This window comes from Bison bison, unplaced genomic scaffold, assembly GCF_000754665.1.
Source record: "Bison bison bison isolate TAMUID 2011002044 unplaced genomic scaffold, Bison_UMD1.0 scf7180017864218, whole genome shotgun sequence".
In the NCBI taxonomy this organism is placed as follows: domain Eukaryota; kingdom Metazoa; phylum Chordata; class Mammalia; order Artiodactyla; family Bovidae; genus Bison; species Bison bison.
The window spans coordinates 4515963-4531544 of NW_011494790.1; the positions used below are offsets into that span (position 1 = coordinate 4515963).

A 15582-nucleotide genomic window follows, 5' to 3' on the forward strand; every position below is an offset into this window, starting at 1 on the left:
TCCCAATAAATTTGGATCTCTCTTCATATTCTCATTAAAGCAAACCCCCAGATTACATAAACAATAATGATAATAGCTATTGCTGTGTACAACACTCTTTACTAGACACTATTCTAGCACTTCATATGTACTAACTATTTAATCTCTACAACAATATGATAAGATAAATACTATTATCCACAATTTTACCAATGGGGAAACTAAGATGTTAGGGTAATTTGCTCAAGGTCACATACATGTAAGTGGAAGAGCCAGAAAGTGGAATTCAAAGATTGTGGGTTAGAACCCCGGTTCTTAACTACTTCCCCATGGCTGCTCCCCTAGCTGGCTCTGTAACTCATACAATGTAATATATGGTGCTCTTCTCAAATTTGTGGGTGACATGAAGCTAGGACCAAAAGCAAATACATTACGAATTATCCCAAACGATTAAGGAACATATAAATAGAAGACTAGAACGAGATAAAATGCTATAGGGATAAAATATAAGATCCTGTATTTGAGTCCAAACAACCAACTTTATCTCCTGAGACAACACTGGTGCACAGCAGGTGTTGGGCAAGAACCAGTCAAATGAACATACAACTGAGTGGCAGGATAGAGTGTGTGAAAAAGGAGGACAGGAGTCAATAAGCCAAAAGCAAAATATAAATTTAGTAAAGAATGCTACAAAACACTAATATATAGGGTTTTATAGAGGTAGATTAAATGAGAACCCTAGAAGACTGTTTTACTCAAGCCAATGCCAGATATGTTAACTTCTGGGAAGTACAGAGTAATAGATACAGGTAAACTGGAAAAATTTAGAGCAGAAGTGCAGGATTTAAAGTGAGCTATGTGAGGTAAAATTGAAGAAGCTGTGAACATTTGATGTGGAGAAAAGAACTCAAATGAGGATAGTAACAAAGTTCAAAAATGTAAGGGTACTGTCATGAAAAAGAAGAATCAGTTATTCTTTAACCGCCATTAGAATAAAAATAAAGTCAACTGAGAGAAGCTACAGAAGCTACAGGGAAAACAAAATCAGCATCAACAAGGAAGAATTTCCCAACAGACATAACCACAAAAGAAAAGGTAGGGGAGAATAGACATCTCAGAAGACTATGAATACCCTAAGTATGATTAAAAAAAAAACCTCAATGAAAGATTGGACCAAATTAACATAAAGATTGCTTTCAAGTCCAATACTTAGATAATAAAAGGTAATTTTTATACATCTCAGTCATGAAAAGCTTCAGATTGATTCAAATGGTTATACCAGTAACCAAAATAGACTTGGCATGATAAAATTTAAATGGAAAAATAAGAAACTACAAGTTATCTGCCAAGTCTGTAAACAGCTGTCAGCCTAAAAACACTGTAATAAAATACAAAAGAAAAGAAAAACAAATATGTTTCCAGTGGTCATGTATGGATGTGAGAATTGGATTATAAAGAAAGCTGAGTGCCAAAGAATTGATGCTTTTGAACTGTGGTGCTGGAGAAGACTCTTGAGAGTCCCTTGGACCTGTCCATTCTAAAGGAGATCAGTCCTGGGTGTTCATTGGAAGGACTGATATTGAAGCTGAAACTCCAGTACTTTGGCCACCTCATGTGAAGAGCTGACTCATTGGAAAAGACCCTGATGCTGGGAAAGATTGAAGGCAGGAGAAGAAGGGGATGACAGAGGGTGAGATGGCTGGATGACATCACCAGCTCGATGGACGTGGGTTTGGGTGAACTCTGGGAGTTGGTGATGGACAGGGAGGCCTGGTGTGCTGCGGTTCATGGGGTCGCAAAGAGTCGGACACGACTGAGCGACTGAACTGAACTATATAAATATTTAAAACTTTCACACGTGAAAAACATTAAAAGGCAAACAATAAGCTACGCAATTAGGATACAGAGGTTCAGCCTTAATACACAGCTACAGTGTCCAATACAGCAGCCAGAAGTCACAGTGTTGCTGTTGCTGTTGTCCAGTCACTGGGCCGTGAAGGACTCTGCGACCCCATGGACTACGGAATGTCAGGCTTCCCTGACTTTCACTATTTTCCAGAGTTTGCTCAAATTCATGACCATTGGTGATGCTATCTAACCATCTGCTGCCTACTTCTCCTTTTGCCTCCAATCTTTCCCTGCATCAAGGTCTTGTCCAATGAGTCGGCTCTTCATATCAGGTGGCCAAAGTACTGGAGCTTCAGCTTCAGCATCAGTCCTGCCAGTGAATATTCAGGGTTGATTTCCTTTAGGATGGAATGGTTTGTCCCAGGAGTCTTCTCCAGCACCACAATTGGAAAGCATCAGTTCTTTGGTGTTAGCCTTCTTTATACTCCAATTCTCACATCTGTACACGACTACTGGAAAACCAATAGTTGCTTTGATAATCGGACCTTTGTTGGCAAAGTGATGTCTCTGCTTTTTAATATCCTGACTAGGTTTGTCATAGCCTTTCTTCCAAGGAGCAAGTATCCTTTAATTTCATGGCTGCAGTCACTGTCTGCAGTGTTTTTTGAGCCCAAGAAAATAAAATTTGCCACTGTTTTCACTTTTTCCCCATCTACTTGCCATGAAGTGATGGGAACGGATGTGCCATGATCTTAATTTTTTGAATGTTGAGTTTTAAGTCAGCTTTTAAACACTCTTTTTTTACCCTCATCAAGAGACTCTTTAATTCCTCTCTGCTTTCTGCCATTAGAGTGGTGTCATTTGCATATCTGAGGTTATTGATATTTCTCCCAGCAATCTTGATTCCAGCCTGTAATTCATGCAGACTGGCTTTTCTCAGGATGTACTCTGCATAAAAGTTAAATAAGCAGGGTGACAATATACAGCCTTGACATACTCATTTTCCAGTTTTGAGCCAGTCTGTTGTTTCATGTCCGGTTCTAACTGCTGCTTCTTGACCCGCATACAGGTTTCTCAGGAGACAAGTAAGGTGGTCTGGTACTCCCATCCCTTGAAGAATTTTCCACAGTTTGTTGTGATTCGTGCAAAAGCTTTAGCATACGAATGAAGCAGATGTTTTTCTGGAATTCCCTTGCTTTTTCTATGTTCCAATTGATGTTGGCAATTTGATCTCTGGTTCCTCTGCCTTTTCTAAATCCAGATTGAACATCTGGAAACTCTGGGTTAACATACTGCTGAAGCCTAGCTTATAGGATTTCGAGCATAACCTTGCTAGCATGTGAAATAAGTGCAACTGTACAGCAGTTTGCACATTCTTTGGCACTGCCCTTCTTTGGGATTGGAATGAAAACTGACCTTTTCCAGTCCTGTGGCCACAGCTGAGTTTTCCATATTTGCTGGTATTCTGAGTGCAACACTTTCACAGCATCATCTTTTAGGATTTGAAATAGCTCAACTGGAATTCTATCACCTCCACTAGCTTTGTTCATAGTAATGCTTGACTTCACATTTCAGGATATCTGGCTCTAGGTGAGTGACCACACCATCGTGGTTATCTGGGTCATTAAGAACTTTTTAGCTCTTTTTTTCTTGGCACCTCGGAGGCTGTCGGCTGCTTCAGAATGAAGCTGAACATCTCTTTCCCGGCCACTGGCTGCCAGAAGCTCATTGAAGTAGACGATGAACGAAAACTTCGTACCTTCTACGAGAAGTATATGGCCACAGAAGTTGCTTGCTGATGCTCTGGGTGGAGAATGGAAGGGTTATGTGGTCCGAATCAGTGGTGGGAACGACAAGCAGGGTTTCCCCATGAAGCAGGGTGTGTTGACCCATGGCCGAGTTCGCCTGCTACTGAGTAAGGGGCATTCCTGTTACAGACCAAGGAGGACTGGAGAGCGAAAGCGCAAATCTGTACGGGGTTGCATTGTGGATGCCAGTCTGAGTGTTCTCAATTTGGTCATCGTGAAAAAAGGGGAGAAGGATATTCCTGGACTCACTGATACTACAGTGCCTCGTCGCCTGGGTCCCAAAAGAGCCAGCAGAATCCGCAAACTTCTCAATCTCTCTAAAGAAGATGATGTCTGCCAATATGTTCTGCAAAAGCCCCTAAACAAAGACGGTAAGAAACCTAGGACTAAAGCACCCAAGATTCAGCGTCTTGTGACTCCACGAGTTCTGCAGCACAAACGCCCGCGTATTGCTCTGAAGAAACAGATACTAAGAAAAATAAAGAAGAGGCTGCAGAATATGCTAAACTTTTGGCCAAGAGAATGAAGGAGGCCAAAGAAAAACGGCAGGAACAGATTGCCAAGAGACGGAGGCTGTCCTCTCTGAGAGCTTCTACTTCTGAGTCCAGTCAAAAATGAGATGTTCTAAGAGTAACAAATAAATAAGATCAGACATCAAAAAAAAAAAAAGAACTTTTTAGTATAGTTCTTCTGTGTATTCTTGCCACCTCTTCTTAATATCTTTGTTTCTGTTAGGTCCTTGCCATTTCTGTCCTTTATTGTGCCCATCTTTGCATGAAATGTTCCCTTGATATCTCCAATTTTCTTGAATAGATCTCTAGTCCTTCTCATTCTATTGCTTTCCTCTAGAATGAGGAAAAGCATTGTTCTTTGCATTGTTAACTTAAGGCTTCTCATCTCTCCTTGCTATTCTCTGGAACTCTGCTTTCAGTTGGGTATGTTTTTCCCTTTCTCCTTTGCCTTTCACTTCTTTTTTCAGCTATTTGTAAGGCCTCCTCAGACAGCCACTTTGCCTTCTTGCATTTCTTCTTCTTATGGATGGTTTTGGTTACCCCCTCCTGTACAATGTTATGAACCTCTGTTCATAGTTCTTTAGGCACTCTGTGTATCAGATATAATCCCTTGAATCTATTTGTCACCTCCACTGTATAATCATAAGGGATTTGATTTAGGTCATACCTGAAAGGCCTAGTGGTTTTCCATACTATCTTCAATTTAAGTCTGAATTTCGCAACAAGGAGCTCATGAACTGAGCCACAGCCAGCTCCAGGTCTTGTTTTGGCTGACTGTATAGAACTTCTCCATCTTCGGCTACAAATATAATCAATCTGATTTTGGTACTGACCCTTTGGTATTGACCATGTGTAGAGCTGTCTCTTGTGTTTTTGGAAGAGGGTGTTTGCTATGACCAGTGTGTTCTCTTGGCAAAATTCTGTTAGTCTTTGCCCTGCTTCATTTTGTATTCTGATGCCAAACTTCCCTGTTACTCCAGGTATCTCTTGACTTCCTACTTTTGCATTTCAGTCCCCTGTGATGAAAAAGACATTTATTTTGGTGTTACTTCTAGAAGGTCTTGTAGGTCTTCATAGAACTGTTCAACTTCAGCTTCTTCAGCATTAGTGGTTGGGTCATAGACTTGGATTACTTTGATGTTGAATAGTTTGCCTTGGAAATGAGCCATGATCATTCTGTTGTTTTTGAGACTGCACCCAAGTACTGCATTTTGGACTCTTTTGTTGACTGTGAGGGCTACTCCATTTCTTCTCAAGGATTCTTGCCCACAGTAGTAGATATAATGGTCATCTGAATTAAATTCAGGGTTCGAATCTGGTTCTTCTGCATTGCAGGCAGATTCTTTTACCATCTGAGCCACCAGGGAAGCCCAGACAACAAAAGGCAAACTACCAGTCACATATGCCTATTTAAATTTAAATTAATTTAAACTCATCTTAAATTCAGTTCAGTTCAGTTCAGTCACTCAGTCGTGTCTGACTCTTGGTCTTAAATTAATCAACCATTAAAATTTTAGTTTCTCTATTGCACTAGCCACATTCCCAGTGCTCAACATCTACTGCAATTAGTGGCTACTCTACTGGACAATGCAGATACAGAACATTTCCATCACTGCAGAAAGTTCTATTGGAATTTTAGTATCTAACAGAATAATTTAGTGCAGGGAATTCATTACATAGCTAATAGAAGAGCTGAGATACCTAACAGGATGTTGTGCAGGAATCCAGAGATTAGCAACAGCAGAAAGCCACTACCATCCCTAAGACAGAACAGAGTGCACAGCCCAAAACCTAATGTCACCTGGCACAAGCTGGGACCATAGCAGATATCTTAGGTGGGAGCAGGAGACAGGAAGAGAAGCAGCCTCTGCTGGATGAAGACCCTGATGGAAAAAGAGGGGACTTCTTTTTCCCTTCTCCCTTCCTTCTGCTCTCCATTTCCTGCCAGTACCTGCATGACTGAACACAGAGGTGTGAAAGGCACCTAGGAAATGCAGACCATAGTGGTCAAACCCTCGTGAAAAAGGAAAGAACAGGGAAGGAAAGAAACAAATCTGAGGTCAAACAGCCTGAAGCCTGCCACAGATACAAATAGATAATTTAGAGGTGGGGATCCCACAAATGGCCAACATTTGAAAAATGTCCAGCCTCACCAGTAATAAAATGTAAATGACAACACTCTTAAAACAAGAGTAATATTAAATTAGTAATAATAAATACTAATTCAAATACACAGCACTGATAAGGGTGTGGTAAAAACAGACACATTCATATATCCTAGGGGAGGAAAAGAATTTTCAAATATTTTCAAAGAAGCTGAAATAATTTTGAAATTAGCATCAACAAATTTTTTAACATTTTCCATACTTTTATATACTGTTAGACCAACTGAGTACATTTCCAAGGATAGATCCAAAGTCTAGAAAATCTTAAGTCCAGAAAATAATTTTAGAAATAAAGATGTTCATTGCAGCTGTATAGTATTGGGGAAAAATGGACAACTTCAATGTCCATCAGTAGGTCAAGAGTTAAGCAAAGTAAGGTACATTCATCCATTTATTAAAAAATAGTCCTGTTCGTTTGCCAGCCACAATGAAAGGTACTGGAAATATAAAAAAGATTAGGAAGTAATAGGAGACAAATTCATATCTATTTAATATTTATGAAGGATTTAAATAAACTAAGGACATGTTTGTGATATGCCCAGTGAATAAAAGATGAACCTGAAATTGATTACACTTACATCAAACAACATATGCCAACAGGTTATTAGTAACAGCAGTTGCCTGTAAGTGGTAAATTCATGAGTTTATTTTCTCCCTTCTTTATACGTTTCTAAACTTTCAAAGTTTTCTAAAGAAACAAATTTTACAGAGCTATAAAAGACTCCTTCAGAGCTATTAATGTAAATGTTTAGGAACTGTAAACCTGCCGCAATCATGCTAGTTTACCTGTTACAATAATAAACTGCATTATTTGAATCCAATTCTATCGCCTGTGTGTAACAATCCACTGCAGCAGCATAATTTTCTTCTTTCATGTGATTATTGCCTAAAACAAAGTAATCAACAGGCACAGTAAGTGCAAGATACAGGAAAAAATGTAAAGTCTGGAAGATAAATTTTAATCATAAAAAATTACAGTAATACGAAGGACAATAACATGATTTTTCAGTCACACTGGAGATAAATTTTATATAGTACTGTAGAGCTGATTCGGAGAAGGCAATGACAACCCACTCCAGTACTCTTGCCTGGAAAATCCCATGGATGGAGGAGCCTGGTGGGCTGCAGTCCATGGGGTCGGACATGACTGAGCGACTTCACTTTCACTTTTCACTTTCATGCATTGGAGAAGGAAATGGCAACCCACTCCACTGTTCTTGCCTGGAGAATCCCAGGGACAGCGGAGCCTAGTGGGCTGCCGTCTATGGGGTCACACAGAGTCGGACACGACTGAAGGGACTTAGCAGCAGCAGCAGAGCTGATACTCCTTAGCCTTCAATGTGTTTGAATGATTTTGAAGTGCAGAGTCTTTCAAAAATATTAATGTTTGAATATCTTATAAAACCAGACTTCAGTAAGTGAGTAAATGCTACAGTAATGATTATCTCTTGGCAAAATCTAATCTCTTCTCACTTTCCTTATCTTCATCTCCCTCTTCCCTTTTAGAGCTGCCCAACCCTCTTCCAGGTGGACCACCCTCTACAATCTCTATCTCAGTCTGGACCTGGTTCTCCATTCCTTCCCTGTCAAAACATATACCTGTTAATGAGCAAGCCCTCCAAACATGCTGTGGGGGTAAGCTAGAAAAACTAACTGTGTCAATATGTTATTGGCAGATAATATTTTTTTTATGTATCCTTTCCAGAGATAGATTCTTTTTTAAAGAGGATTACGGGAGATTAATTTCTAGAAAGACAGCATTTCAGATACCACAGCTAAACCCACAGGATACTGATCTTCAGGAAGGGCATCTGCAGATACATCTGGCAACAATTTAGCTACGTTAACAACTACTCAGCAAAATAAGGGATTACCTGTGGCTATCTTCTGTACTCCATTAAACAGAAAAAAAGCGGTATGCTCACTTATAATAACCAATGCTCAAAAATGGAAATTTTTAAAACACTGGGATTAGAAGGAACGATTTATATAACAAAAGCCTCTATTATTTCTTCCAGTTATCTCTAAACTAGAAGCTCTCCTATTAGCCTTTTTTTTTTTAACAGATCATTACATACTTAATGGGAGAAGAATGTAAATTTGCAGAGAACAGGAAGATTAAAGGAAAGACATCTAAAACCATACAAAAGTTACTGCAAATTTAGAAGCGGAAATGGATATAAAGAATGATTGCTAAATGGATATAAAGTGATTTCTACCTGATTTCTCTTCGGGATGAGAAAAATGTTCTTTAGTTGTGGTGATGGCTACACAACTCTGTTAATCTACTAGAACCAATGAATTCATACATGTCACAGTGTATCATGTGGTATGTTAATTACAGCTCATTAAAGCTTTTCTTTAAAAGTCAAAAAATTAACTTAAATCCCACCTTCCATAAGAAATGAGTATAAAGCCTCTAAGGAAGAGAAAAGGATTACATAGTTTTCATGATAGTAAGAAATTAACAATATTAGTACTTTAACTACTCAGTACTTAAATAGATTAGCTTGTTCTGTGTAAAAGATTTAAATTTTCTGGGTTTTGTGGATTTTCTTTTGGATCTTTGTGTCTTGGCATGACCTATCTTGGGTTGTATTAAAACCTATAGTATGTCTTTTCCCATAAGCCACATCAAGTGTATAGATACTAAAATGTATCTATATACCTATATAGACAGATAGTGATATTAACGATAAAAAGATTCAAGTCAAAAAATATTCAATATACAAAAACTCAGGACACAGATATTTGTGAAGATACCTATAACTAGGCACTGCACAGCACACTTAGACACAGTACTCTCCTGTCTCCTTTATTCCTCAAGACAGCCCTTTGAGATATGTCTTTACTTCTATAACAAGGCAGGGAATGACAGCAATGAACACTTACTGGTTTTGTCTGATCTTTTTGCAGCTTTTCAGAAGCAAAGCACACAAAAATATTTGAAAACAACCTTCTGGGAAGGTACTAGCTAGCTAGAAACCTTGATTAACACAGGTAAGTATAACATGCAGCCTGGAATAACTATGCTTGACCATCTACCACAGTCATCTGTTTTCACATGAATAGCAAAATCTGTATGACAGCTGCTTTAACTTTAGAGGTAACGTGTCTTAGATGTGACATGTCCTAGGGAAAGCAAAGGATCGGAGCTTTTGGTCAGAGGTGAAACCAGTTAAGTAATTCAGTCCACCCATGCTGCTATGGTAAACAAGCCTCACTCTGCAGCTCCTTCCAACCCTCAACTTACTAACATTCATTCTATCAAAACAAACTCAAGGAAATGCAGCCTCCCAGTGTTCTGCCATGCAGATGGAGTAAATGTGAGGGACAAAAAATAAAACTTCAGTTTGCCATTTAGTACTAGAGCTAAAGCAAGAGAGCTGCAAAAGCAAAATGTTTAGCGAAGCATATAATATTATACATCACCGAGGATTTCACACACTACAAAAGTCTAAGTGGAAGGAAAAAAAATTAGATTAAATTGCTTCAATTAGAATACTATATGAAAATGCATTTGTATCTAGATAGTTTAAATTCAGTCATTGGGGAACACTGTAATTCAAACAGCAATGAGGATCTATTACTTTATTCTATGGGTAATTTATGAAAGTCCTAATTCTAAAATTTTAAGTCACTGTAGTAATAAGATTTCTTAGAGAAAATAAAAAATTGAAAACTGAACACAGCACTTTCTAATGTAATCCAAAGAAGATAATCACACAATAGTGAAATTAAATATAGACAAAGATACAAAGACAGTGTTACTTAGGATTAAAAAAATTATCTGTCTAGGTAAGTAAATCATGGTCACACAGTATCATAGAACACTTATGCAGCCATTAAAAACACTGCTACTGCTACTGCTAAGTCACTTCAGTCATGTCCGACTCTGTGTGACCCCACAGACGGCAGCCCACTAGGCTCCCCTGTCCCTGGGATTTTCCAGGCAAGAACACTGGAGTGGGTTGCCATTTCCTTCTCCAATGCATGAAAGTGAAAAGTGAAAGTGAAGTCGCTCAAGTCGTGTCTGACCCTCAGCGACCCCATGGACTGCATCCTACCAGGCTCCTCCATCCATGGGATGTTCCAGGCAGGAGTACTGGAGTGGGTGCCATTGCCTTCTCCGATTAAAAACACTGATTTAGTGTAATTTATAGACCTAATAGAGAGAACCATGCTTGAAAAATGGGAAAAGCATATTCTTTTTCGTATCTACTTTTTAGACACCAACTGATTTTTTAAACAAAAACTCAACTGTCCTATTCAGAGTATGAACTAAAAAAAAAAAAAAAAAAGGCCAAAAAATAAAAACATTTTTGTACAGCTTCTGAACATCACAAATTCCCTAATAACTTTCTGCCCATTGCGCAGGGTCTTTTCCGACTCTCATTCACTGGTGAAGATCAGGACTCTGCCCTATAGCTCCTTACTAGAAATCTTATAGGCCTGACCAGGCTTGCCTCTATAGCTTAACATAACTGACCATGATGGAAAAATTGAACCCAGAGTCTCAATGCTGACTTATTTATAAAAATCGAGTATGCTTCAATAGCTTCCCTCGTGGCTCAGATGGTTAAGAATCTGCCTGCAATGTGGGAAACACTGGTTCAATCCCTGGGTCAGGAAGATCCTCTGGAGAAGGAAGTGGTTACCCACTCCAGTATTCTTGCCTGGAGAATTCCATGGACAAAGGAGCCTGGCAGGCTACAATCCATGGGGTCACAAAGAGTCAATATGACTGAGGAACTAACACTTTCACGTTGAAGCTTTCTATAGCCACTATTAGAAACTTTAATAACACAGTAATCAAACATGCTAGCTAATAAACTCTTAAGTGCCATATACATACATTAACACATGTCAAAGAATTCAAAAACACTAAATACAGGAGAGTTAAAAACAATACTGAAAACCATTTTCATGTCTTTTATTTAGCATAAAGAATTTGAGATCCTAGAGTACACATAGCAAACGCAGGTACAAGAATCACCCCTTAAGTGATTTGTTTTGCAAGTTTTCCTCACAACAGATCTGCTTCTCTTGAAACAAGCCATACTTGTATCGTTCACAAGCTATCTGTATTTCCAGGCTTCTTCCCTATCACATTCACTTCTGTTTCACAAATGCCACAAGGACGTATGACAATTCGGTCTTGGCAGTATAAACCAGAATCTGACCAGTTCATAGTCACTTTCCCTAGCACTGCAGAAACTTTTACTAAATAAATAATTTTTCTATGAAACATTTACCTTCATCTTTCAACTGGTCAGCTTTTCCCATATCTTCAGGCACTGAGTTTGAGAGAGGCAGAATGTCATTCTGCAATTAAATAAAATGCAATGCATTTCATTCATAGAGTCATCCCAGAGAACTATAAGTTACAGTAATTATGACTTAACCATTATTTAGTACATCAACTATAATTTCATGTCATGAAATCTACCCTCTAACTAACAGTGTTAACAAGAAATAGGGGAAAACTCCCCTCACATATGTTTATTAGAAAAATGAATATGTGGAATTTTTCCAGAAAAAAAGTGAACAACTATGAATTAATTTTTTTTACTTGCTTTCACTATATCTAGAAATCCTACTTCATGAACAAAGAATGGAATTGATATACAAAGAATAGTAATAAAAATATGTTCAAGGGATTGTTTAGTGAAAATTCAGAAACATAGTGCTAATATTCTAAGAGAAAACCTACTAAATCAAATTCACAGGTACCAATAAAACATTTATAATATGATCCTGTTATTTAAATATATACACAAATATTCATACACATGCTGGCTGAAAATCAAACAACAGTAAGGTACACACAAAAAGTTAACAGTAGGAATATTTGGAAGTAAGATTTTTCAGTCTCTTCTTCACATCATTCCATACTGTTTAAACTTTTTAAAACAATGGTCATAAAATCCTCATAAGATAAAAAACAGTATAAGATTCCTGCTTTTAGCACCTACTATCATCCTCAAACCTCTTTTGCAATAATAACGTTCAAACCAAAGTGCTTATGAAAACTAAATAAAAATTTAGAAATGTCTTGAGTGGTAATGGAAACACAATGTATTTTTCCATTTTTGAAAGATTCTTTTTAAATTGTGTTGTTTTTAAACTTGACTCTGAAGTTAATAAATGTTTATAATTTTCAAAAAGGCATAATTTGGAGTCAATATACCTATGATTCATATTTAAAATACATTCACCATTACCTTTGTTTTGACTAAAATGGCAATAAACTTAACACTAGAAATACACTTTGTTAATTATACACAAATCTTCACAGGTACAAAATCACTATAAGGTATATAAGTTGTTCTTATTTTTTTTAATCTTTATCAATCAGTTTTTCTAAGTAAAGTTTTAACATAAAAAAGTACAGAATCAAATAGGAACATTAATAAGTAGAGATCACTACTTAAAATTGACTGTTTCAGCTCCTCAGGATGTAAGTGTAGTTCAAAGATGCATTGTTGCCCTGCAGTATTTGCTTTTAGAGTTCCTTCCATTTCAGATCTCCTAACAAGCCTAGGCAGTTTATGTGTGAAAAAGTGACTCTGGGGGGTCAAAAAATGGCATATTGAAAAATGGGTTATAGTCCATTCTGTCTTCTAAATCCTTCTGAATGATATTAATGAAATTGCCACAGTTCCACAACTTTGAAAATTAATTCTCATATTCATGAAAACATTTGAGCAGTACACAATGTGAGGACACGTATTATCTACTTTATATAGAAGGAAAGAATCCATTTAGTATATAAACTTAATTGGGGAGGAAAGCAGTATCCTAAAAATCAACTGTCCAACATAACAACCAAGTACAATTGGAACCGCAGTGATTTCTCTAATTGTAACAGTCTTGCTGCTGCTTCAAACAAGTTTTAGACTTTCTCTGCCACACCCTGCTAACAGACACCTACACAAGGAAGTCACACCTGTTAATAGGACTGTGAAAGGACTGATACCACAAATAACCCCATGTAGATATACTATGGAGCTGGTTTTAAGAAACTATATATTTAAAATAGTAAGCAACAAATTTTTACAAGTAAATCCAATCAGAAATAGAAAAAAAAAAAAAAAGCTCTATTCAAACAGAATGTAAAAATCAATCTGAGTTTCCTGGGAAGAAAAATAGTTTTGATCTCTTCAGTACATCTCTTCAGTGATGACAGGAGCAAAAAGAGTGAGCATATCCAAGCCCTGTCTCAAGCACAAGCCTCTTCTGCACACTGGAGTAAAGGTCAGCCCTGCCGCTGCCATGCCCAGCCTCTGAAATAGGGCTCCCAGAAGAGGCCGTGAGCCCAGACAGCGAAAGAACCACAGAAACCAAAGAGAAGAAAAGCACCACGGAGACATGCCACTAGCTCCTTACATCTTCTCAGATGATTGGAATTCATCTATTTGATGAATTAATGTGTAACTGTATTATCCTTTTTCCAAGTATAAAAGGAGGGAGCAGCTTACTGCCAAATCACCATTTTCAATGCAACTCTAAGGACCTCTTCCCAGTGAATTCTACAAACAGTGTGTGTGGTATTCTCAGCAATGTCCCTGCCAGGCTGAAGATACCCTGAATGTTTCAGCTCCTCTCCTGAGTTCTTCAATCTGTACTGAAGCTTGAATACACAGTGAGAATACTAAATGAGATTCACATGGCACCAAAATGTAATGAAAAATCACATGGGAGGTCCTGCTGGGGCCCTAAACTCACCAACCTTAAGGTTTTTCAATCTTTTCATCCATATTTCCTGAAAAGGTCAGAAACCAGAGAGCATGTAAACAGTCCCAGGGAGCAGGGATCGGCATCCTTGGATTTCAGTCTTGGCTTTGCACACTGACCACAGACCCTTTCCCTGTTTAAAGAGCCCCATTAATGGCCAAATTTGCTAAAAAATCTGTCTCAAAATGATGATGCCTCTTTTATACAGTTTCTTCCTAAACATTAAGATTTTTATTTTTAATTTGTATTTCACATTTTAGGGGAACATTAATTCAGATGTCAGAAATTTAAAAACACCCAAATACTATAAAAGACTTAAGAAGTCAATTAAGATACATCATTAAATATAAAAGAAGGTGAGACGATGAGTAGAGTTACTAACATGAAAATCTAATGCACATTAAAAGTTACATTTTTAGGTCCCAAATCATATCCATGTGGACCAACTATCTTATTTATACCCAGGAAGAAGTTAGTTACCTAAGCCCGGCCCCTCAAATATTAACAATCCAACATAATACTGTAGTCACACTTAGATAATCCCATACTGATGAGAAAAGGATGCACGCTTACCTTACAGAAGGAATTTGTGAACATTTCTGTCAAAGGCTGTGAAACTGCGAGATGTGTGTCTTCTGCACTGATTTTAAAAACTGTCTCCAAACACTGAATTGCAACTTGAAATAAATTTTAATAGTGAAAAAAAATTAGCAATCTAAAAAAAGAAACTTTTTTTTTTTTTCTGGTGGAAATCTGCACTCTGCAATCTGTGGTAATTCAGCATTTTGATCACAGAACATAAGGAAAACTAAACGGTTCAGCTGCATAGAGATTTCTGTTTATAGACCAGCTACTGAGGGAAGACAACTTGGCTTCTTTTTCTTCACTTTAAGAAGAATGTTACCTAGAATATAATTTCTCAATATGTGTATTACATCATATTCTTTTTAAAGCAAGTCATTAACAACATATTCCCCATTACCAATATCTTAAATAAAACTTAAAAAAACTATTTTTTAATGTGAAAAATAGAATTCTCAATCTGATTAAAAATAGTAAGAGACATAGTCTCTGGCATGTAGGAACTGCTAAATATTATCCTGATGTACTTACTTAGGTGAAGATAGTTTGGCTTTTAAAAACTCATTCAGGTATGCAAATTTACCAAGCACCTGCTATGTGCAAGGTGCTCTTATAAGGTGGCAGAGATACAACAGTTAGCACAAAAATCACAACCCACATGATGAAGCTTACCCTTAATAGAAGGAGGCGGACAAACACAACTGTTTGTTTTTAAACCACTCTACTGAAGCATGATTGACATATAAGAAAGTGCACATTTTAATGAGCTTGTCCCCTTTACTGGTGTGTTTGTGTGTGTTAAGAACACTTAACACAAGATCTACCCTCTTATCAAATTTTTAAAATTTATTTCTAATTAGAAGATAATTGGTTTACAATATTGTGTTGGTTTTTGCCACACAACAACATGAATCAGCCAAAAGCATTCACATGTCCCCTCCCTCTGGAACC

The 15582-nt window shown here is 37.5% G+C and overlaps 1 protein-coding gene and 1 pseudogene across 1 annotated transcript in view; one reads left to right on the plus strand and one right to left on the minus strand.

Moving 5' to 3' along the window:
- Positions 1-15582, minus strand: part of SGTB (small glutamine-rich tetratricopeptide repeat (TPR)-containing, beta) — a 48567-nt gene that overhangs the window by 24513 nt on the left and 8472 nt on the right. The window contains exons 3-5 of the mRNA XM_010845527.1: positions 14623-14726; positions 11568-11637; positions 7099-7198 (exon numbers count right to left, since the gene is read on the minus strand). Coding sequence (XP_010843829.1) covers positions 7099-7198; positions 11568-11637; positions 14623-14726 — 274 coding nt within the window. The remainder of the gene's footprint in view (positions 1-7098; positions 7199-11567; positions 11638-14622; positions 14727-15582) is intronic.
- On the plus strand, positions 3491-4304 carry LOC104992597 (annotated as a pseudogene).